Source organism: Thermobia domestica, chromosome 16 (genome assembly GCF_964235325.1).
Source record: "Thermobia domestica chromosome 16, izTheDome1.hap1.1, whole genome shotgun sequence".
NCBI lineage: Eukaryota > Metazoa > Arthropoda > Insecta > Zygentoma > Lepismatidae > Thermobia > Thermobia domestica.
In genome coordinates this window covers 93,442,883-93,469,016 of record NC_137469.1, presented here as the reverse complement: position 1 = coordinate 93,469,016, position 26,134 = coordinate 93,442,883, and the positions used below count along the sequence as shown (strand labels likewise).

The 26,134-nt window shown below is 36.0% G+C and overlaps 1 protein-coding gene across 4 annotated transcripts in view; it reads left to right on the top strand.

Moving 5' to 3' along the window:
* Positions 1 to 26,134, top strand: part of LOC145673246 (uncharacterized) — a 70,902-nt gene that overhangs the window by 20,374 nt on the left and 24,394 nt on the right. For all 4 annotated transcript variants that reach the window (XR_014128736.1, XM_081742758.1, XM_081742757.1 and 1 more), the window contains exon 2: positions 7,838 to 8,688. Coding sequence is in view for 3 of the 4 variants with exons in the window: in XM_081742758.1 (XP_081598884.1) it covers positions 7,883 to 8,688 (806 nt within the window). In the remaining variant the exon portion in view is untranslated. The remainder of the gene's footprint in view (positions 1 to 7,837; positions 8,689 to 26,134) is intronic.

Here is a 26,134-nt window from a genome sequence, read left to right as displayed (position 1 = left end):
TTTGAATGGTTCTTTCTAAGTTTAGCTTCCAATGTAAAATTGATCTAATCTGAATCATGAATGAATATATACAAAATACGTCATACGTGAATGACTGATCATTATCCAGGCCATCCGCTTAAGATAGTAACTTGAACTTTTGACAGTACATAGGATTTGTGACGCAAGATATCACTAAGAAAGAACTTTCAGAAATTCGGCATAGAAGGGGAAAGGAATAGGTGTACTAATCATTACTTTAAAGTGTTAGTATCTCGGAATCTATTAAGGTTATATGAATGAAATTTGGAGTTCTCATTAAAAATAATTAAAGAGATGTCTCAGTAGTTGTTTATATATATATTATAGTGTTCGAAGTGGAAAACAAGCAGAGGCGGTATGTCTTTTTACGATTTTCACTCGACGTACCGGCTATCTAAATGTTGAAATACAGTGAGGGTATGTTGCCTAAAAGTTGACTGGAGATCTTCTCTGTAGTTACGGGGACATAGAGAGATTTTGATTTCTTACCAATAACTTTCTGGGGGAAAAAAATCCCCTTATGTTGTATTATAGAAAATTATACATGAAAATGCTCAAAAACCAGGTTTTTATATTCACAATTTCCTGCGGAAAAACTCCCGGATCTTCCACTCGGCTGAGGGTATTCCAAACCCCCGGAAGATCCGCCCCTCTCAACAGACAACCTCTAAATCTGCACGTGCTCTAAACACGATATTTACGTGTATTCAGACAAGAAGACACACACACATAGAAACAATTCAATATGGCACATCAAAATATAAACTAGACGAATTCTCATTTTAAAAACAAAAAGTAGGAAAAAGATAACAAAAATGTTGGTGTTGTCAACTTGGAAATTATTTCTGCATAAGAAACAAAATCTTTTTACGTGTAAAGCTATTCGCCAATTACTGTGTATAAAAATGGATTTATTAAAGGTATTCAGCATCTACTCTCCAGTGACGGTATGTCCTGATCACTGAGACATCAGAGGCGGTATGGCATACCAGTGCATACCGTCTCACTTCGACAACTATATATGTATAAAGGGGACTGCGGTGGCTTAGCGAACTTCATGGTATCATATATCAGTATCCTTCTGCTGATATTTGCATGGTACAAAATGACAGCCGTTGTGAGTTTAAAAAGTTACAGGTTCGCACGAAGATAAATAAGATTATACAGGGTTTTTCAAAACAACACAGACAAAGTTTGGGAAGTGATTCCTGACCTCAAGATAAGACAAAAAGTTTAAACCAACCTGTGTGCACAAATGCTTCCTTTCGGAGTTATAGACTGTCGAAAACATAAAGAAATAAACTTTAAAGGTCCATAGCTCCGAAACTACGGGACCTATTTTAGTCGGGTCAAGACTTCACGTAGGAACTATTGTGTGCCCTATCCAAATATCCAAGTTTCAGAATCAGGTATTTCCGCATTTATAGAGGTAGTTGGTAAGTACTTCAAATAATATGTCCGTAGCCGAACTCTCTATAAAAATTATTACGTGAGTAGGCCTACCTTTGGATTCTGAATCATGTATTTTTGGATAGCGCACATATGGTTCCTAAATGAAGTCTTGACCCGATTACGATAGGTCCCATAATTTTGGGGCTGTGGATCTTTAAAATTCATTTTTTCATGTTTTCGGTAGCCTATAACTCCGAAAGGAAACATTTGTGCGCCCAGGTTGGTCTATACTTTTGTCTTATCTTGGTGTCAGTAATCACCTCCCAAGCGTTGTCGATGTTGTTTTGAAATACCCTATGTATGTATACTGAACCCTATTACTATTATTACTGAATTCCTAGGTATTCTTAGTACGCACTTTTGGCATTGTATACCCGGGTTCGATTCCTGGCGGAAACTCGTGCATCGAATCCCACGTTAAGCTGTAGATCCATGTCTCATGTAGCCTTGCTGTTTGGGACGCTAAACCCAAAATCAAATAAAAATTTCATTCTTACAGATGATTGAAATCCAAGTACCTGTGTGATACTAGTGGCATATTCCGTATCACGTGTCCCATCTGGCGGTAATTCATCGTATCGAGATGTTCTTCGTAGCTATTAGATGATAATCTATATAAAGACAATACAAAACCATTTATAATTTTAAAATTTATGCTATTATTTATCAGATCGACTTTAATGTTAGTGCGTTTTGTTTTCAGTGTAGCATCGGTGTAAGTGAAGTATCTTGGAATTAAACGAGGTTTATTAGTGTCTTTGTAATTTCGTGCACGTCAGTGCTGTAGTTCAACTATGATTTGTCCTTGATGCTCTGTTGGTTTAGTTGACCTTGAAAGAGCACATCGCTCCATCACTGACCTTCGTGCATGTTCTTGTTTGCTTTTTTGTTTTTTTATATATGTATATATTAGTGGGAGAATTTTACGTTGTGTGATATAATTGAGATGGTTTAATTCAAATGCCTGTGTACATCCATTGTAATGAGAGAATGATTTGAGGATAAGACAAGAATTAAATGCAGAAATATGAGTTATGTGTAGAATTTATTTTGTGTCATTACTATTGAAACACGGAATATATAATAGAAGTTAAATAGTTAAAATTACCGCGCGAGGAAAGGTTATCAGTAACCGAGAATCGGCGAAAGTTTCGGCCCAAATCTGCTCGAACTTCTTTAGAACTAGTGGTTGTATACTTCTTCTGATGCAGGATTGGATTAAGTTTAACATCCCTTTTTAGCAGCAAGGCTATATGAAAGTGGAATCCGAACCACTACTCGTGTTTGTATCTTGAAGAAAGTAACTCCTCCCCATCGAGAATCGAACCCAGGATCACGCACACATGAAACACAAGCGTTAGCCACTTGGCCACGAAGGAGCACTTCTGCAGGGGATGGAGCCTAGTCCTAATAGAAGTAAGTATATTTGTAGTTTGGATATGTCGCTAGAGACTTACCTCGTTGCTGAAAAATAAGTTCTAGACAAAAATTAGTTCACTGGTTATTGGTATTTTGGCCTTACGTGCGACAGACATGTTTCAAATCGCAGTAGGTCACATGGTTTGGTCCGTTAAGCTGTGTATTCCATATGAGATTAGAGCTTCTTCGTGGCTAAGCTGTTAGCGTACACGCCTTTGGCGTGGGAGACCCGACGTTGATTCTCAGCGGAAGCTCAGTAGTTCGGAATCCATGTTAAAACTAGGTTCACGTCTCACACAGCCTCGCTGCTGATGGGAACGCTAAACAATATCAATCAAACCCATATAAAATATTATGTCGTATACGGCCTCCGTGCTTTAGTGAGACATCAGTTTGAATCAACCTATCAGAATCAACGTGTGTCCATATTCAGCGAGTCATCTGTATCACTTCTTTTGTTTAGCACAAAGTATATCGGACTGTGGATTGATTCTGCTGTGAGCCAGGAGAATCAAGTTACTATTATTATTTTAACAGTAGTTGAACATACGTTATAAGGTGTACCATGACTTGTTCAATAAAAATTAATAAATAAAAGAAGTAAATAGAAGAAATAGCAAGGCATAAATTCAACGTCGCTTTGTTAGTTCATTTAGATTTGAAACACTATTGTAAAGTCAAATACATTTTGATGAAGTCTTTGAAACATAAGTAAAATCATAAGCAGCACAAAAACGTTCATATAACCGTCAGAATTCAGATGTAAGCCTATGTTTTACCGCAGACTCACGAATATAAGAAGACATTAGGGAATGCATTTCATCGTATTCAATGGAGTGCTAGTTTCAGTGCTCATAGTAACACTTGCTCAATATCAAGTTTCGATCTCAGTATGCATTATCGATAAGAAACATCATAGGAAGCTTAGGGGTAGGACTTCCATCATTAGTGCAAAGGTTCCTAGTTAGTTCTCAGACATCTCAGTTTGTGGGGAACAACTAATCACAGCTTTTCTTCCTGGACTAGTGGCTAGTACGCGCTCTCTTAGTGCACATACTCCTAGGTTCGATCCGTTGTTGAAGAGCGCTAAACGTATTATGGTGGTTCGGTTCGGTTGTTTGTTTATTGAAATTTAGCGTCTTTTCAGCACCGGAGCTATGTAAGACAGCCTTAAGGTGCATTTCAAACCACCGTAATCTGTTCAAATTTTGATGCTTCCCCACCAGAAATCCACCCCAGGATCATTTGGACCAAAGGCCTATCCACATAGATCAGCGGAAAGGACTATGATAGTTCTTTCTCTCTTAGTCCACATTTCATTTCAGCCATATTTAGTATGGTTGGTTTCCTATAGGAAAACACACATACACACGTGTGAAGAGTTTATTATGATTAAGGCTTTTTACTAAGTTCATGTTACTATATTTTTTTTATAATTTGTGAATAACTTCTAACACAACGTGTATTTTGGAAAATAGGCTAGTAAATACTGTGTTGTTAACAGTATATTCTTGCTTATTTGTTATTATTTCGCAGTAGTAATATAGAATGTCACCACTGATGAACTGCCACGTTTCCACAAAAGTTGTAATGAGATGGCGATTATATGCTTTAAGATATGCCACATTATATCCTCACCAGTTTAATTTTTTCCCCTTGATAATTGAAAATTCCAGCCATTATTTGAGTTCTCTTATCGCAAACTGAGCAACTTTCATACAGTATATTCTTCAGCTAACCTCTTCGATTTCACTTGTAAATAAGCTTGCTTAAATGCCGTCCACCAACTGTAAACTTTCATCTCCTCCTTTTTCCCTGCCACCGTAGTTCCTAGCGCGTCCTAAATTGTACTGTTTCTTTTCAATCAATGCTTAATCAGTTTTTTTTTTTTTTTCTCTCGAATTTATTGTCCATAATTTCGTTGAAAAAGCCCCTCTACACAAAAGATGTTATGAATTCTTAACTTTTTATTCAAGAATCCCAAAATAAATTTTTTCCTGACATCAAAAGGAATTCTGAGGACATCACTGCATCGTAGAACTAAATGTTTAGCTTCAAATTAATGTTTTAATAGATTTGTTACATGTGTTTTCTCCCAATTCTTGTTGTAAATACCATTCTTCCCCCTGGAAATTTTACTAAGTCCAAACCCCAACTTCGATGGCACATAACTTGTCAATTAAAGGTGTGCAGAAAAAAGTATTTTACATACATTATAAGCAAATCAAAGTCTATCTACAAGCCAATTTTGATTAAAGAGTGTAGCTCTCGTACAACATAGTCTTCATTTGATTGTTAATGGAAAAATCTTATGCACATGGGAAACAAATATAGAGTAACGTAGTATAAATATAGAATAGCGTAATTTCCTCTCTTACAGAGGGGAAATTGAGCGTTAGCTTGTAAGAATAAACACAAGCTGATAATTTTTTAGAATAAAATTTTGAGAAAAATATTCTGATCAACAGTGATATATTCAAACAAATGCTTGAAGGGAGAGTGTAACTTTACGCAAAGACAGATAATTAACAGATTACATATAATTTTACTTAAAGACTTTCGGGAGTCCCAAGAAAAATATATAGGGTGGCCATTTATCTTACTACGCCCTTGTAACATTTGAACTAATAGACAGGGGCGGCTGTAGGATTTTAATTTTGGGTAGGCCCGCTTCCTCGCTAATGAATACACATACACATTTGATTGATTAATGACAATAGGAAATTACTTTTACAGTAGTGGTTGATGCTATTTGTTAAATAAATATCTACCATTAATATAAATAGTGGAAATTATATTTACTCCTTACTGTATCTTTAGCTTTTGGATATTTTTAAAAATTCTTGAGTAGATCCGTGCTTACCCGTCCCACCCGGTAAAGCTGCGACTGCTTAAAAAGAAAGAAAAAAAAAAAGCTGAAATTTTGTGCCATGCAAGTATCGGCAGGGGAATGTGGTTTGACATACTCTGTGATACTACAAAGTTAACAGTGCTGCCAACTCAACATAGATACATATTTCAGTTGCACTAAGGTTAATGTATATTTCAAATCTACATAACTCAAACTACAAACATACAAACTACATAAATGAAAACTCATTTGTTATTCAGTATTTATAACTAAGGACAATACAACATCATAAACATACCATTTTGATGCTCTCTATAGCAGTAGCAACACAAGTGACGGACAGGACAATTCATACCCAAAGTACTTCAGTGTCTAATACTATGGTAATGATATGACATTTCGAATTAGTAGGTACAAAGGTACAGGGCGATTGAAAATTTGTACCATTGAAAATTTCAAAAACTTTTACTTCGAAAAACTGCTTAGATAAGTACCTAATCTAATTGCCTACATGGTTTCCAATAGCTATCAAGATCATAATGCCGTTCATCAACTTGATAACTCAAACCGTTCTGGAAATATGGTGAATACTGGTAAAGTTTGCAGTACTGCTCAAAGTTATGTAATTCCGAGAATTCGTTGTAATTACACCTACCAAAAGGTTTTTACTTATTCGAAATGTGTCGAATGATGACCGTAGTATTCGACACTAAGCTACTTTGGATGTGCACTACGCCTTCCATGTCCTTGTGAAATTGCTGGTGTAGAACCCTGTAAAATTTGATTCGTGTTTTGATGCTTGTGATACTGTAGTGTGTATAGTGTCTTCGTAATTAGTGTAGAAATATAAGTTTTTGATTTGAAGTATAAAATCACCTGACGTAGTATATATATATAAAAAAAATACAACTTCTGGATTGGAAACACTATTAATCTGGTGGTCTTGAAGAATATGTCAGACAATATCCCCCTGTCGATATTTGCATGGTACGAAATTCCAGCCTTTTGTGTATTAGTTTAAAAGTTACAAGAGCGTATCAAGATAAATAGTCCACCCTATATATATATATATATATATATATACTAGCCAAACCTGCGCTCTCTACACAGCGCATCATTCGCATATGAGCATAAATATCCTTCTCATTTCTCACATCTGTACATGTCCCTTTACAGACACAAGTGAAAGAAGTCATGAAAAAAAAATCGGGAAGGCGCATCATAAAGGGGAGATTTTATCGATTATTTGTTTCTCAATATCTCGCACCGTTTGCAAGATTTGAGCGTACTTCAAGTTGGAGTTTCTAATTCATGCATGACCAGTGTTTTCTTTCTTCTTGCATGCAGTATGTAATAAACAAATACATTACATACACAATTAATTATAATGGTAGTTATATATGGTGTTCATTGGGCAAAACACTCCAAAAATATTTATCTTAGACTGGAGAAATGGTTATCCTTCCTTTTTCATTATTATTTGGCCATGAAACATACGCCTGAGACACATGCAACCCGTATATACAACAGTGTGGTGTTGGAATGTATAATGCGTAAGATATGCTTTAGTTTTTTTTCTTTTTAATTTCAACGCTTCCAGTGTACCCTAAAAAATGTAATAATAAAATAATGGCCATGTTATTTTTTTTTAATATTCAATTAGAACTGGACAATCTACGCAAAATTTCCAATCGATCAGTGAAAACGTAATCTTTCTAGAGCCTGTAGTTTCCGAGATCTCATTGTCGAAAGGATTGACCAGAAACATATAAACATAGTTTAAAAGAACGCGGAAGATGGAAGCACAATTCACATGCATTGATTTTAGAGAAGGCTTATTAAAATACAAAGGCTTTGAACAGTAATTTTATATCATAAACTTTATGAAAAAGATCTAGTTAACTAAGATATTTAAAGTACACATACTTAAAATGTTTGTCTCTGTTAAACGTGAAATTACACATAACCGTAAATAAAAGATTTGAAAGCAAAAGTTATAAGTTGGAGCTCAGGCGCTTTTAATTGCTATTGTAGCATTTTAATAGATAGATAATGATCGTTGTTAAAATTGATTTTTTTTTCTTTTTGTTTTAGGGTAGCCGCCCTGGCTCCAAGTTGGAGTGAAGATCCACCAAGAGCATGGATCTCTACTTGTCTTCGCAGGACAGCCTTTCCTTGCAGGAGATGCTGGACTGCGACATCAAGACAGAAATCGACAGTGTCTTTGCAGGCACAGATCTCAGTTTGAGTGATCTTCCACCCCTGGATCTGGGAGATTCTTTAGACAAATTAGACAATATGAGTCCTCTCGACGATCCTTTCGCGGCGTCTCCCAGTCCAGGCGACATGGGCACATGGTTTACTGGTAGCTCTGGCTCAAGTAGCTTCAATTTGGATTTGGACGCGGGTTTAATGGTAAATCCAAGTAGTGTTATGCCAGTTGCAGTGGTCGCACCACAGTTGTCGACCACGGCAGCTACAACTGTGTTAGGTTCCAGTACGGTGAACATTGTTTGTACAAGCCAGTCACCTTTAGTTGTAAGTAGTGCTACAGGAAATCCGTTCACCTCGTCTGGTACTACAGTTAGTTTCGTTAGAGCTGTAGGACCTCAACAACAAACTTTAAGGATTGCTAACAATGGCATTCCGCTTCTTAAAACTGTGCCTGTGACAATCTCTCACCATCAACAACAACAAAGGCATCAAAAGCAGCAGCAGCCTCAACACCACCAACAACAAAGTCAATCAAATCATGTTCAAAACTCTCAAACGCAATCAAGAATTCAAAGTCAGAAAAAGCAAAAACAGGTTTCAAGTTCAGATAGTGACTATGATCAGAAAGCTTATCCGAAACCTGCGTATTCTTATTCGTGTCTTATAGCAATGGCATTAAAGAACAGCAAAACAGGCAGCCTTCCAGTTTCGGAAATATACAATTTTATGTGGTAAGTACTACTGTAATTTATTATTTTAGTTTATTTTTACTAGTAGTTTTGTTGCGTTGCATTGGGAAAAGAAATATTTTCCCGGTAATTCGTGGTGAGACGAACTGAAGAAAAGTGTCATCATGCTATATTGAAAACATTACACTTAATGTTTTTACACTTTTTTTTTTTTTTGAACAATATGCAAATGTTTCCCAAAATTAATTTTCAGTTGTTTTTTTTAATCAAGAGTCTGTTTTTATTTATCACTTGTGTACGAATATATATGTATATATACGTAGATCAAAGTTATAAATAAAAACAAACACTTTTGAGGGTTGGCTATGTTAATCTATCCGCGGGAATATCTCCAATGAGATTATCCATTGATACTAAGCTTAATACACACCCTCCACCTCTTGGGAGTGGAATTCGGTCCCCACCACTAAGAGTGGGAGGAAGGGAATCCACAATTTTATTGCAAATTTGGTTTGGTTACACTCAGCTGACCTACAATTAGTCGAAATTATTGTAGTGTTACAAGAATAACGACGTGCGCGCAGTAGTTTTCTGTTCCCTTTGAGATGTTTGTTTCAAGCGAGTCTCCTCAAACTTTTTTTTTTTTTTTTTCTGGAGAATCCGAATCTGCAATAAAAACTAGGGGTTCCCATTTAAGGTTTCAAAATTGACCTTCCATTCCCCAGGGTGAGGGGTTCAACCACAGCTTAGTCTCTTTTTTTGTTAATAAGATCTAAATTTGTAATAAAAACAATGTGTTGTCATTTAAGATTTCAAAGTTGTCACCAGATTCTACCCCAAGGGGCGAAAGGGAGGGCAAGTTTGGTATCATTGGATGACCACTTTCGTAAGCAACAAATTTCATTCATACGGGACAGGACGTTTGGGCGCAAAGCCATTTTGGCGCCAGACGTTTGGGCGCGAGATACATAGTAAAAATCACAATTTACGACATATAAAGTAAGCTAGGCACTGAAAACTAAGCGCGAATCAAGATATATATATACATTTCCTACACTTCTATCTTTATTTCACTTCATTTATCTGTATATTTTCTATATCTATCTTATTTATTCATCTAAATTAAGTAGTTTAATGCGTTTGTGGCATTTGTTGCCTAACCTCGTCATGGATTGATTTTTCCCTTGTTCACGATTCTTGTACTTCTGATCTAATGTTGATCTAATTTTTGTATTATACAAGAAAGCTAGGAAATGAAGAACTCAGACGAACTGTTAAAATTTTTCTTAATGTTATTTAAACATATTGATTTAATTTTTGTATTTTTTTAAAAAAAGTTAATAATTACATACTTATGAATATTAAAATTTGTTTTCTTTCGTATTACGTTTGCCAAACGCTTCTCTTCCTTAAGTCCAATAAAGAACTGCCAATAAAAGATTTCCGCGCACTCGAGTTGAGGGAAGTGGCCCCGCGTAGCGTAGTCGCTAACGCCCTCGCCTTCGGTGCGAGCGGTCCCGGGTTCGATTCCCGGTGGGGGCACTCGGTCGGAAAAGTGTAACACGCTCTTTCAGGCTAGCCACCCTGAATGAGGTTAGGCCGCTTCCTTGCTACCCCAATCTTTTCTTCCTTCCCTTTCCCCGGATAGTGTGCTCCCTCAAACGTGACGGGCTAAATGGCCTTAGATGCCGAGAGCCCAGAAATCTAAAAATCCTAAATCTTAATAGAGTTGAGGGAAAGATGTTAATACAGGGTGTCTTAAAGCATTCAGTTTAGGAACTGCAGTATGCCGTATTACTTTTTTTTTATTAACATTCCAATATAAAAATCAAAACTTAACACACTTTTTTTCCCGCCCCATTATAAGCATTTAATCTGCATTATAGAAAGTGGCGAAAGGAAAAAAGAAAAAAAAAAGTTTTTAAAGTGAAAAATAATAGTTGAGTGTACATATATTGGTCATTTATCCACTGGAAATGTGTTTGACATTCACACTTATTGCATAACTACAGTAAAAGGCCTGCTTTAAGTTTTTTAATGGAATAGGTCATTATGTATTTAATGCAGTCAATCATATCTAGTCTGGTCTACTTACCTTTGGCTTGAAAAGTTATCAAATAAAAAACACACTTAACTTTGGTTGAAACTTAAATTTACAAAATTTAATTGTTAATTCAGTTTTTAGAATTTTGATTCCAGTATTTCTAGTATGTAAAACAAAATCCAGTATAATTCAAGGACTTCCACTACAGTAGACAACTTGTGATATCTTGATTCGAACTTAGTACTCAGCGCCTAACATAATGACTTTTTAATTTAACTCGCGCCCAAACGTCACGTACCTCACTGGCGTCTCTGGCATGTAAAATTTGGGGGGGACATCAAGGAAAGTTATTTAAATGGTAGTACCTAGCCCAACCCATTTATTATCTTCGATTTCATTTGTCACCTTTCTGCTTAACTTCACGGACCCCCTAAGTTATATCAAGAACTGTTATAATAGTTTCACAGCCTGAATATTATATTCCAAATAAATATAATTAGTATTTATATGTTATTCTATCTTTAGTAAATAAATTAAATTAAAAATAAAATATTGAATATTTTGTACTACAAAATATTTGGGGGGACGCGTCCCCCTCGTCCCCCCCGCCAGAGACGCCCATGCGTACCGTCATTCATAGGGGTATTTTTTTTTTAATCCGGTGTCGTTTTAGAGATATTCCATGGATGGATTAAAATCCACTCAATCGCTTGATATATTAAAGGACAGTGTCTGTCAGATAAAAATTGTTATTGTTTGGCGTACAGTAGAGATAACGTGTGTTACTAGGAACTTGGCGATTCGTGTTCAAAGGCCACTACGGATTCTAATATATATATATATATAGTGTGTCCGTAAAATCGCGCAACCCAAAGTTTGATTGCGTATATCTTTTAATCTAAGAATGATTAAGACCTGAGACTTCAAACAAATGAAGTATGTTCTATGTAGATATTGTCGAGATCATGACCAATGGTGAAACTTGTAACGTTTTTGTATAGTAACGAAAGAAAATATCGTAAGTGTAAAATAAACAAAATGTGCAAAATGAAGGAAATCAATTTTCAGCTGCAGAAAACTTATTTCCTGCGCGTGAATTCCTGTGTATATGTACAGTATGTATCAACATTTGAAGAGAAAGGGGAAAAAAGAAGGGAAGTCACAAAACTACATTTTCGAGAAAGCGGCGTTTTAGTATTGAAAACCGCGAAAAAAGAATAGGGTTAGTTATTTTTTTTTTTTTTTTTTTTTTTTTTTTTTTTTTTGCCCCTTTTTACATGCACATATCTACATCTACGCATGCATGGCATATACAGTGAAATAGTACTAAGAGCAACAGATAGGACAAAGAACCCGATAAAGCACGTACATGGACATTCCTTCTTTTTTTTTTTCCTTACTACCCTTCATTTATCCATTGGTGAAAAAATGTGACACGGTTGGTGTTGCCATATAAAAAGGCTGTTCAATGCAGATCCGTAAAAGAGGTGATTTTTGGCAGAAACGCGGCCCCTGGCAACATTGTTGTAAAATTACTGGAACAAGTGTGTTTTAGGTTAATGATAAGCAATGAAAATTTGCACATAATTGATAACAGGAATTCTTATTCCAAAATTTGCGGAATTTATAGGAAACATCAATTCAGTTGTTGAATTCTATGAATCCAGAATGAAAAGGTGCAAGTTCTAACAATTATCCCACTGTCCCATTCAAAGATACAAATTTTCACCACATTCCATCTACAATAAGATGGTGGACAAAACAAGAAATGTAAGGTCTCAAAAGGAGTGTTCGGAAAACCAGATCCCTGTTATGGCCATCATGTGCAAAGAAATCAAATTGCACAGTCATTTTTATCTGGAGGATAAATAGGACTGTTTTCGCCAGAGCGCCAAATAAATGTACACTATCACTGTAAGATTGCAGAAGGGAAAGTGGTGAAAATGAAAAGATAAATGACCCACAGTGTTAAAGAAATTTTCACCCTATATAAGAAGGAACATTGAGTATTCTAGATTGGAAGATCATAATTTTATGCACTACGACCTAAGTGGTTGGTTCCACAGAGATGTCTGGCTATGTGTGACGACGAGTTCTGTTTGTTTCAGGAATGTGATGACTGTCCTGGGCAGGGAAGACTTGTCTTATACACACTTGTTATGAGAAACATAGCAGATGACTCTTTTGAGGTTACATATGCTACATGGGGAAAAAATAAACTCATTAAGAAAATGGTTGCTATTGGTACCTTCATTGACGAACTTGGGAAATGGACCGTGAAGGCAGTAACACACCAATATCTGAAGAAATTGTAAGAACAACACAGTGCAGAATAAGAGACGTGTAGAAGCTGAACAACTATGTTTAGTGCCTCACTGTGATTTTGTTGAGAACTATCTGTGATTCTGCCACAAGAAGTGCCGTACAAAGATATCACCGGAGTAATTACTAAGTTTCAACTTTTACAGGAGTGACATATTTTCAAAACAAGACTTCAAGTGTTGCACAGAGGACATGACTCAGCATATGCATTGTTGGCAATATACAAAATTCTTCAACAGCTGCAACCACAAGCAGAAAAGATCAATATTTCTGATTGTTTCTCTACCCACTCCAAAAATTGTCACAAACTTTTTGAATTGGCGAAGTCCCTTTATTTTTATTTATTTTTATAGCTTTTTTTTAAGGCTCTGCTGTGTATGAACATTAGTTTTTGGCTGCATGTTAAGCAAATCGTCAGAAATCTTGCCATCTGTTCAAGATGATATTGAAACAAGAAAAAATATAATTTGTTTAATCAAGATCTCAGGAACAGCAGGAGAATATTCAGATTCACAACCTACAAGGAAGGATGTTTTGTGTTAGTGGAAACGGAAACTGGTTTAATATATGACAGAATTTTCAGATTTTATAAATCATGTTCAACTCAAAAGTGGAAGTTCTTCTTTTCAGGACATGTAATACTGTATGGTACTGATTAACAGGAAAAAATAATTGATATAAAACTGTTAAGAAATTCCAAATGCTACAGCACGAGAATTTGCACACACATTTCCAAACGGAGGACATACTTTGTATCAGCAAATCATCTTCCAAAATTCGCTTGTGAGAAATGGGGCTCGGTGTGCCATCTTTGGCTGCGTGTTGTTGGACAACAACAACAACAAAAAAAAAAAAAAAAAGTGTCTAGCTTTGTTCTAAATTTTAACGTCTGTTAAATTCAATAACATATGAGACTGTCTTACCAAAGTAAGATTTTTTTTTCTTTGCCTGCTTGAATTGATTTGGTCATATGTCATAGAGAAATTTTAAAGTAGTCCTTTAACTTTTCAAAAATAGAAGATGGTTTGATTTCTAAACAAATGGCGGAATTAATGTATCCAAGTAATGTGGTATGTCTTCAGGAAATTTGTTCTGATGTAACCGTAGTCTTATGTTCGCTATGAACAGAAATGTACGGTTCCAGTGTGTATAACCAACCTTCCATGAAATTTCGTTGCTATTGATAATCAACATTTCTTCGTAGTACGAATTCTTAACGGAATGTTTTCCTCATATATTATATGAAGTGCTCTCGAAGTTATTAGATGAACATAGTTGTTACATGAAGCACTCTATTTGTTACTTCCTGTGCCTTTAACAAAAATTAATTCTTTAAAATTAAAAAAAAAAAAAAAAAAAAACCGTAACTGTACCTAAATGTTTCATTTTTCAGTATATTTGGAACTTTTTTAAAAACTATACTTGCAGTAAATATATTTCGGAAATAAAAGTAACATTGTAATATTAACAGCAAACACTTGTTTTGCAACAGGTTTACACATGATGAAAGGAATTTCTTGGCTGTTTCTTCAGATTTAGAAGTCTCTAGTACTTCTTGCCTGCATAAATCAGTTTGGCGCGAAGCTCCCATGTCCTGTATAAGGTTAGAAGGAACGAAAAATTTTGAACGTGATAACAAACGGGGGACATCCGCTAATGTAAATAGATAACTCAAGTTGTGTTTAAAAGTACCGATGGCCTTATTCGGAAGAGACATGGGTTTAGAATAATGGTAGACTGAACTCGAAATATATCTGACTTTGTACATATGTTTGGAGACGCAGTGTCTTGATAATAGAACGCTCAACTCGGGTACGCAATTCTAGGTTGAATTCCAAGTCAACTTTGTAGTGGCCAAACCGTGAGAACGATTTTCTCCTACTATCATAACTCATATTTATCATCCATGAACATGCTTTAGACATTAAGACCTAAGCGTAGGACCTTAAATAGTTCAATATATCATTATAGAATGCAAAATTGCAACAGTGGAGTATTAATCAAGTTGATTTTGGTAGATTGATAGTATGATAGCTACATACAGACCTAATTAATTTTGTTATGTTTATTCTACAAAATTAATTTTGTCTGTATGTAGCTATCATATTACCAATCTAATTAATTTTGTTATGTTTATTAGATTCAGCAGAATTTTTAATATGACCATTTCCGATCGTTCTGGTACAATACGAGAGAAAATTTAGATTCCGCGTGCTTGATACTACTTCAGTTTGCTTTTCTTTATTTATTTTCGAGTAAAGAGTTGATAAGTTATTTTCCACAGAGTCTTTTATCTAATACTTAGTTGATACAACTTGTGCAAACATCAAAGCATAAGATTAACTATCAGTTTTGGTTCTTTTTTTATAGAGAGAAACACGATAAATGTTCTAATTTTCTTGGCGAATTGATTCTTTATATCTTCTAAAGAAAATTTAATTATTGTGTGTTGCGTTGCCAGATCAAAATACTACAAATTTTGGATGCGTTAAAATATCAAATAACACTTTCGATAAAGTGGATACTGTCAGATATCTAGGATAAATATTACAAACTAAAACCATATTCTCGAAAAAAATTAAAATGTCAACTAAAAGCAGGGAATTCGTGTTATTATTCAGTTCAAAATCTTTTGTCGTCGCGAATTCTGTCGAGGAATTTGAAGCTTAAAAAATCTATAAAACAATAATCATGCCTATTGTGCTGTGTGGTTGTGAGACATGGTCGCTTACTCTGAGGGAAGAACGTAGACTGAGTGTTTGAGAACAAGATACTAAGACGAATATTCGGATCCAAGAGAAACAGGAATAGGAAATGGCGAAAACTTCATAACGAGGAACTGTATAATTTATATCGTTTACCAAACATTGTTAGAATCGTTAAATCTAGAAGGCTCAGATGGGCAGGTCATGTAGCCAGAATGGAAGCAAGTAGAAAAGATTTTAAGCTGGAAGTTCAATCAGTAAACTACTATTACGGATACCTAGGCGCAGATGGGAGGACAATAAGAAACTGGATCCAGTTAGCTAAGGAGAAAAGTCAATAGAGAGCTTTTGTGAACGCGCATTGAACCTCCGGGTTCCATAGGCCATGGAGTGAGTTAGTATTGTGGCCTTTTTTTTTTTTCTTTCTTTCTTTTTTTTTATCATTACATTCTTTACTTAACATCGCTTTCTTTAGCCAATAAAAGTCTTTTGGTAGGCAGACAGATAATAGTTGTGAGTTCATGGACTCCCAATATTTCTGCTTGCTTCTTGTTTCAATAGCTCCTCAGTTGACTCATAATGTGTTAGTAACTTGAGTATAGTTCCAGAACCCTGTTCAAAAAGCGTCCCGTTTAGCAGCGAAGCTATATAAGACGTGGGCAGAGTTCAACATTTGCTCCCGCCGGGAAATAAACCCGGGTCTCCTACGCCAAAGGTGCGTACTCTATAGCGACAAGGAAGCTCCAGAACCTTGTTGGTATAACAAAGCAATAATAAAAACGGGATTAATCCGTTCCTAGGTCTCACGAACTAAATAGTAAATACACTTAATGTTAAGGTACAATATTAGCATGTAATATAAAACTGAAATACGAGGAAGGATCAGAAACCAAGATTGCGAGGCCGATATTTCTGGAGTTCCGTCTGTTATAGAGGAATATGGGTGTATGGTGATTTTAATACATGGAGTTAGCAACTGTGTAGTTTCACCCACCCGCCACCTACGGCACTAGTTGTAGGTAACCACAAATAGCAACTCATTTGGAAAACTGGTGTTGCGAAGAAGTCCACTCAGTTATTCGATTTCTGTCTGCGAAATATGTAACCGCGGTTGAAATTCACCGGCAGCTGGTAGAAGTTTACGGAAAGACTGTAATATCTCGTCAGTATGTCGCAAAATAGTGTCGAAAATTGTGGCTGGTAGAGTAAACGTCACCGACGAGGAGCGCAGTGGCCGACCAGGAACGGTATCTACAGATTTGAATACAGCTCGAGTGGAGGAGCTGATTCAGGATAAGAGGAGGATCATGGTACGGCATCTGATGGCAGAATTGGGAATGTCGCTCGGAAACGTTCGTCACGTTGTGCACGAAATTCTGCAGCACCGGAAAGTTTGCTTCAGTGGAACTGTTCTCCGCGGAAGGGAAATGTTTTCTTCACGACACTGTGACGGGTGGCGAAACATGGATCCACTATTAATCCCTAGTAATAGGTGGTTATCAAAGGAGTGGAAACACCTCTCCTCTCCAAAGACAAAGATGTTTAATGTGACGCCATCTGTCGGGAAGGTGATTGCTACAGTGTTTTGGGACAGCACCGGTATCATACTCGTGTAATTTCTGGAAAGAGGGCGCACAGTGACCTCTAACCGATACTGTTAAACCTTGACGCAATTGAGCGAAGCAATCAGGGGGAAACGGCAAGGACTTCTCACCGAGGGCGTCATTTTTCTCACAACGCGCGCCGCATACAGCCCAGAAGACCACCGCGCTGTTCACCGACCGCCCTTCATACAACCCGGACCTCGCTTCAGACGAGAAGGTGAAACAATTCGTGACAACGTAGCTGAACACGCAAGGACAATTTTTACCAGGAGGGAATCTTGAAACTCATCCCACGATGCGACAGCTGCCTCAACCTAGCGACAACCGGGATATGGAGACTATGTCGAAAAATAACCTAATGCAGTGGCGTAGGGAAGGGGGTCCAGAACCCCTTCCCCAAAGAGGTCCGACAATGTACTTTGATGTTTGTAATTTTTTATATATTTTTTGTTTGTAATTTTTCTTATGTACCTATAACAGCACCTTCCCCCCCCAAACACACATGCTGGTTACGCTACTGACCTAATGTATATACTGTTTTGTTGGCTGTATTGATAGTATGAAAAAATATATATACCTTTCACTGCGGGTTTTGTAACCTTACTTTCAGATCAGCCTTTATATAGCGGAACTTTTTTTAATTCGAAGTCCAAGGGGACTTCAAAAAAGTTCAAAATCTCCAAAAATATGTATTTTCAAATGTCTAAAACTAAGCGAACAAAACTGCCGTACCTATATGAAAAAATATCAAACAGTAGACTACCTTTAAGAGAGCATATTATTTGCGTGATATAACACCACAAACGAACAAACCGGATTTATTCGCACACGTACCATGCAAAACACACTTAACAGTACCACATTCACTGAATCAACCCACAAAACACCATATGTTGGGAGCAATTTTAATGGTGTTCTCACTTCAAGGAATCCGTGATCTTCGTTTGCTTTTTTTAAGACAGTCAACAAAATTTTCAGTTTTATTTATTACGTGAAACGCGTTATTAATACATTTGTTTGACATTGAATAAATCTTAAATTTTTAACCATTTCTGAATTTTCAGATTAGATTCGATATGTTCTTTCGTTATTTCATCGCCCTAGGCTGGCCCTGTGTAACTGAAAGCCAATTGAAACTGAATTCTTTAGTTTACAATATGTCAATATTAAACTTTCTTGTATCCAGGATAGTAGATAAATTGTTCTAAATCAGTAATGGTCAATTACAATGCAGTGCTGGGCAGGACAAAATAATAGCCATATTTGGGGATCATTTTCCATTTCTGTTATCTCATTTTCCCTGCTTCTTGTTTTATGTGTATAGTACAATTAGGACCTGAGCTACAAACATTTAAAAAGTAACTATGATGAAATCTGTCTGTATCTTTAAAACAGAAGCCGCCCCCAGTACCAAGGGCCTTACCTAGCAGTATTGGCTTGCTAATCAAAAAATGAAAGGAAATATTTTCAGAGTTAAAAGTCAAGTCTCACAATTCAGGTACCGGTACATCGTAATGGCCAGCTACAATTTTTTTTATTTTATTTTATTTTTTATTTTATTTATTTATTCGCTATCTGAATTCGGCCCGCAAGCCGCTACTTGGCCGTCACTGATCTAAACAAACTGCACGCGAGATAACAATGGAAACTAGTTGCTGACAATAGCAGAATTAACCTAATGTTATAGTTTAAAAAAACTGGTTATATGCCTGTTCTTCTAACAAAACACTAACATTTAAAAAGAAAAATCGTTCTATTCTTTTCCTTTCTAGTGCGACTTCTATAATTTTGTAACCTTAAATAAGAACCCTTGTTTCCGGAAGTTAAGGCTTTTAAATGATCAAATGTTATCGGAAATGCATGCAATGAGTAAACCAATTTCACAAAATATTGTGAGCCCTGCGGTAATCTTTAATGGTTAACTTCCGCACACACATTACCTGCCGTAGAATTTTAAACTTGAGTCGACGGTTAACTGTCAGTTGGTGTGGGAAAATTGAGTAGAAACCACGTGCCCCATTCTTTTTTTCTTTTTATATGTCCCCCATTTTAGGAAGGGAGGGGGTAGAGCTCAGCACGCGCCGGGAGGGTACACCTGGCCGAACAGGAGAGACGGTTAGAAAAGAAGTTCTCGTAACATTGAAAGTACTCTCTCCCCCATTCCGGTTAAGAACATTTAAACTTTTCTGTTACTAATGGATCCGGTCAGGCAGGTATGGTGATTACATAAGAAGTGCTCGCTTGAAACGTCTTGAGAAACTCATCGAAGTTCTCTTTAAAAGAAGAGGAAAAGGTGATGCTTCCCCCACTACGAGAATAACCGTCTTACCGTCTTGAATTCTTCGCATTCAATAAACCAAGTGTTGCCAACTATCTAAACAAAACTAAAAAAACTAACAATGTTTCTTAATAGGATGATTATATATATATATATATATATATATATATATATATATATATATATATATATATATATATATATATATATATATAAATTTAAGAAAAATGTTTATTAGGACAATGCAAGACAAATGAGGGAGGAGGACATGAATATTGATACATTAAGGTGAGTAATCCATAACTTTCAAAACGAAATAGTAGCGGAGGATCGCAGTGCGTAAAACATTCATTTTCAATCTGTGTACCGGGAGAAAATCAGCCCATTGTAAGTAAATATATACTTCATAAGAAAGTTTATATATAACAAAATAGGAACTACTACAGTGTTTCGCCATTTGATAGGCACTGAAGCAAAAAGAAAAAAAGAAAAAAGTAATTTTGCATTAGTTATGAATAAAATATAGCTGCGTTACAATTTTAAATTGCGCAATTAAGTGTGTTGAAAATATTGCAAAACCCCGGGGTATGTTTAAATTGTTTCAAGTTATATATCTCATTGTTGGGGGACACTACATGTTGATTTACCGGTATAGAAAATGCATTTAGCTGAAATATAGTCTTAAATTTCAACATTTAAAGGTATTGGATTTAAAGAAATGCAACAGGATTTTATAACGTAAAGTTTTGTTATTCACAATGTTATAATCAAAAAAGTAGCCGTGTTCCTAGGGAGTTGTACATAATGTATTGTGCATAAGACTTTCACACTCAACAATGAAGATATTGTTAGAAACATTGTTTTAGATTCTAATATTGGTAAGTATTTAAAGGTTACGTGATGTAAATTTTCACATCTAGTATTTTGAAAAATATGGAAAAATGCTGGAACCAAATTAATTGTCTTTAAACAATAGAAAGTAAATATATTTTCTTCAAGTGAAAGTAGCATTTTATTTATTTGATTAACTTGTGTAATTTAAAGTCCAAGGAGCCAACTATGCTAATAATATATTCCTTCATTCAGATGTATGTTTCGTGTACGCGTCTTCGGTGCAGGAGACCCGGGTTTGATTCTCAGCGGGAGTTCGTGTGTTTGGATCCCGTGTTCAGCTGTAGATCGCCGTCTCATGTAACCTCGCTCCATGCGCAAAAAACTTAATGCATATGTATTTTAATTTTTTCATCAATATCTTCATACATTATTCTGTCTGAGAGCATATCCGCAAAAGGGGTAGTAACTATTATTTTTCTAATGTTTATGCAAAAGTACTTTAATGTAAGAAAGTCAGTGAAATTTAAATCAACCCGGCAAACATGAAATTCAGGTACTTGAATATTCGGAACGTTAATAATGATCCTTCCCGCTTGTCTAGTGGCCAGCGCTCGTGTCTTTTAAGCATATGTTCCCGAGTTCGATTCCCGATAGGAGAGTTGAAATGTGAACGTATTGTACTGGTTCGGATTCTACCTTAAACTGGACTTTCATATCTCATATAGCTTTGATGCTAAAAAGGGACTCAAAATTCTATAATTTTAAAGAAAGATTTACACTGAGCATACTTATATCCGTCATTTATTCGTCATATCATATAACGTTCATCATCTTAACATACATATATATATATATATATATATATATATATATATATATATATGTATTTTTAGAAAGAAAAATCATAGATTATCATGCCATGTTCTGTGTAATTCTTGTATCGAATGCACTTGAGGCTGGTCGCACACTGAGGGAACAAATTGATAGAAGCTTGTGTAGCGAACCAATTTTGCCCGGAGCAATTTCGCTCTTTGCTCCCTCAGTGTGCGCGATAACTTCACATCGATGGCGCATTTTGACTCAAGTATAATGTCATCATATCACTTCGAGTGCATAGTTTCATCGACTGACCTACAATTTTCCAATCTTTGGCAGTAACATTCTGGTTGTAATGGTCTTCGCTCTTGATATCCTAAAATTCAAGCATAGCTTCAACAAATACTAGAAGTTTAAGGTGGATCACTAGGTGTTCTTGGTGCTATGCTAAACGCTGCTTGAATAGTCCGGCGTTGCCAGATAGTGTCAAATGTTTACTGGTGTCAGATAATAAAGGAAGTAATGATGGAATTCTGCTTGAATACTTATTCGAGAAATTAGTTTTCGATCCTTACCGCAATTCACAGCTAAGTTCCGCTTCTCGAACTGCAACGCTAGAATCCATGAATCTTCCTATTGTGACTACCACAGTAAACGTACAAATTTGGCAACAACGCATTATGGCGTTCTGCGCAAATTTCTTCTCAAAATCTATTTCCTTACATGTAAATTAAAATTTAAATAAAATGTGAAATATAACACGAAAAACGGTCAAACAATAGGGGCCTATATATATATATATTTCGTAATAAGATCGTTACTTTAAAATACTTTCCACACAAAAATGGAGATTTCATAAAACTGAGCACTTCTAGTAAGATCTAACAGCAAATGCCATCTTGTGTGCTCATTGTAAAACGAATCAAATATTTTCTTTTATTTGTTATCTTTTTCGATATCAGAAGACACAACCGAATGAATCAGTGGCTTGTGTTGTAGCAGAAACATAACTCTATCTTATATTACAATATTTATAATATGTAAGGTTTCATTGCGCAGTAATTAAGGGAATGAGCTAAAATATGTATTGACTTCCGGGTGGTGATCCACCTTAATTACATCTATCAATTCACCTGTATGTAGCACCTTACAAACTCTCACTGTTCACTATGGTGACAGATTCTGCAGGTGTAGCCATTGCATTTCACAACTATGTGAACTTCCAACTGTCCAACACAAGCATTCCAGCAAAACACAAGTAACAGATCACTGGTAGTTCAGGTCTCGTTCAGTAAATTTGCCGTTCGAAATGCCCCTGCAATTTTGTCATACATCAACCATATGGTGGTGTGCATCTGACCTATTTGAATGCCAGGAGAGCCGGTTTTGAACTAACTTGCATAAAGCGAAAAATTGACATGCAACATTTACTTCCATTCGTTTGCGCCCTCAGTATGCAATCAGCTTAACATTTTCCCTTTTGGGCTATGCTATGCAAATTCCAGCTTTCTTGCAGTTTATTGCATTTTTAAAAGACTATTCTTGGTAGGGGTATTAAAAAAAAAAGAGAGGGGTCATTGCACATACATCTTGAAACATTCTATTTCAAGATACAGCATTTATTGGGATTGTTGGATGGAATTGCCCAATATTACTTCAAACAAATTCTGTTTCTCTTACATTATTTTAAATTCTGTTTCTCTTACATTATTTTTAACAGAAATATAATATGAAAAAGTGTAAAACATAAGGGGATTAGATTTCTGGGCTTTCGGCATCATGACCATGTTAGCCCATCACACACATGAAAGATGACGTCCCTCGACAGTCATACTGCCCGGGAATTGGAAAGGAAGGAAGGAAGCGACCTGGGACTATTAGGTAATATTCGGGCATTTGCCTGGTGTGAATGAGGGAAAACCTCGCTTAGGATGGCTGCCTGAAAAGTTGTTGCAACTTTTCGACCGAGTGTCCCCACGGGGAATCGAATTGGGACTGCTCGTGTAAAAAGCTAGAGCGTTAACGACTATGCTACACGGGACTACAAAAATGCTAAACTTTCTTATTATTGTCATTGGATGAAACTAATACAATGTGCGCTATTCTTCACCCGTTTATGTTCTTTCATGTATTACTACAGGAAAAAAGCAAAACGATCTTAACGAACAAACAAACAAATACATTCATTTATCAGCAAAGTACCACAAAACGATAAAACTGGCATCGTCTTTCCTCACATAAAATCTTCATTTCATTGCTAGATGTCAAGTAAATGGTGTTTTCTTTAGGTGCGAGCCCTCATAAGTTTTCACGCAACCGAAAAACGACCACCACCCGCGGCAGGTATCTGAAAGACTCATGCATAATACCCGAGTTTGTCCTTCTGCATTAGTAAGGTACCCCGAGTCCTATTCTGGCTTAGGATTAAGAGTGTTAATAGCCTTCCGTCATAGAATAGTGGCGTGTGCGTCTTGTCTAGAATACTTTATTTATTTTTTGTATGTGATAAAATAACAGCGAAGTGTAACGTATTTTAAACAACTGAACATAATTATGTTTTCTAATACTTTCTATTCTACCAATTTCATGCAAGATCATGTGATTTTTTTAAATGTAAGTTATTTTTATTTATGTTTTTAAGTAGTAGTACATCAAAAATTTAGAAGTATCAAAATGCTTCACAAAGAATTACGGTCGTCTGATTTGGAATTTAGTCTTCATCTTCACGAAATGTAACCAGTTTTCCGTTATTTATCACATGCACAAAATGTAATCAGTATTAGTTATTTACCTCATGTTAATGAATACAATATTGAGGGCAGTATTATACTCTATAACATTTTAGCGCATGAAAAAGGATTTGATTTTGATCGGAGTTTAACAACCCTTTTAACAGCGAGGCTATGTGAGACGTGGGATCCGAGCCATATGAGCTCCCATCGGGAATCGAACCCAGATCCCCAATACCGAAGGCGCATACTAAGAATACTTACGAATTCAGTAATAATAGTAATGGGGTTCGCTGTATGGGGTTAACAGTTTATCTTGATACGCCCTTGTAAGTTTTAAACTGATAATGCTGACATTTTGTATCGTGTAAATATCAGTAGAGGGACGTTGTTCGATGTATTATTTGATGCCGTGAAGTTAAGTGTTGCCAACCTAACGTAGTTTTTTTTTTTTCAAATAGCACTACGTCAAATTATTACACATTTCAAACCTTAAACATTTAAATTTTGGTAGCTTTAATGCAGTAACAACGTAAGTGAGACGATGTGGTAATGCATATGTAAAGTACTTTAGTGTTTAATACTTTGATCATTATATAACAATTTCCAATGAATTAGCTTTTTTAAAACGCCTTTATTTAATCTTTTACCGTCCAACGTTCCCATTTTGGGAACATATACATTTTAATGTTCTAGAAAGACCATACATTTTATTTTGACCTCTGTACTAAAGCAAAATACTTAATAGATATTACCACATCTTACGACATGATTTTGAGGTCTCCAGCGTTGTGGGTAATGACGTCATAATTTTTACAAATTTCATTTTTTTAAAATATATGTTGTTTTCATTTGTTTTACAAAAAGTATTCATTTATTTTATTGATTCTTACTTATGAAGGATGCTAATATTACATAATGAAAGAATATTACAATTATGTATCTTTGTTTTCACTCAGTACTGGTTTATATTAGGATGTCCCAAAATGGGAACGTTGGCATGTTTAGCTAGTTGAATTTACGGAAACACGGAAAATTTATTGTTGCTTTTTTCTCTGTATTTTGCAACTGTGGAGGAATTTTACTAGTCAACACTGCGCGATGCGCTCTTGTTGATAGTCGCTGAATACAGTGGTTGTTAGCAGTGGCGTAACTAGGGGCAAACGGGGCTTGTGCCCAGGCGCCGGATTAGGAAGAAGCAAAATAGGCACTAAATTGGGGAGCGTTTTGGCTTGGTTGGTCAGGAGGGTAATAGGTCAAGTTCTTGCCCCAGGCGACAATTCGCGTATTTACATCGCTGGTTGTTGGTTTGCTGTTCCTTATATCGGATCGAAATGAAAAGAAATTGATTAACTTGATGGGTTTTTGAACTTGCAGTTTTGTTTTTGAAGTCGCTAAGTAGATCCCAACTCTTTTATGGGTAAGTTGATGTTTCTATTTGTACTTTTTTTGTAATATAGCTCAGGGGCGGATCCAGGATGGACTTCTAGGGGGGATGGCGGGTTGTAATACTGCTACTTAGAGCTACTTTAAGAGCTCCAAACTCTGGGGGGGGGGCGCAGTAAGCTATCGTCCACGGGTACGTTGCAAGAAATGGTGGTGGTGCTTATTTGCAAATGGACTTAACTTGGCAGTTATTGCAGCTTTTAGATTCTACGTATGTCTTGATCCTGAATCCAAAATACCACAACTCGATTACTGAAGAACGATTGCATTAGCACTGCTAAAGTCCAGTACACTCTCAAGGAAACGTCTAGGAGGCCCAACAGCACATCCGATTTGATTGAATCAATCATAATCTAGGTGACACTTTACAAGGAAGATGTGTTGTTGTGCAAGACAAAACGAGGCTGATGTGTGTGAAATTTGGAAAGAGGCTACACAAGAAAGTATGTTCGGGTGTTATACTATAATAATAATAACTTGTATAAATTATCTTCTAACCTATATAGCTTTTAAAAAAAAAATAAAATTTGTTTTATATTATAGTCAATCTTATACATTTTCTACCCTTTAACATACGAACGTTCCCATTTTGGGAACATAGCATATCTCGGAAACCCCAAAAGATAAAACAAAATTTCAAAAATATTGTGTTATTGTATGACTAACACAAGTTATACACGAGATTTTGTCAAAATTGAACGAGTGGTTCT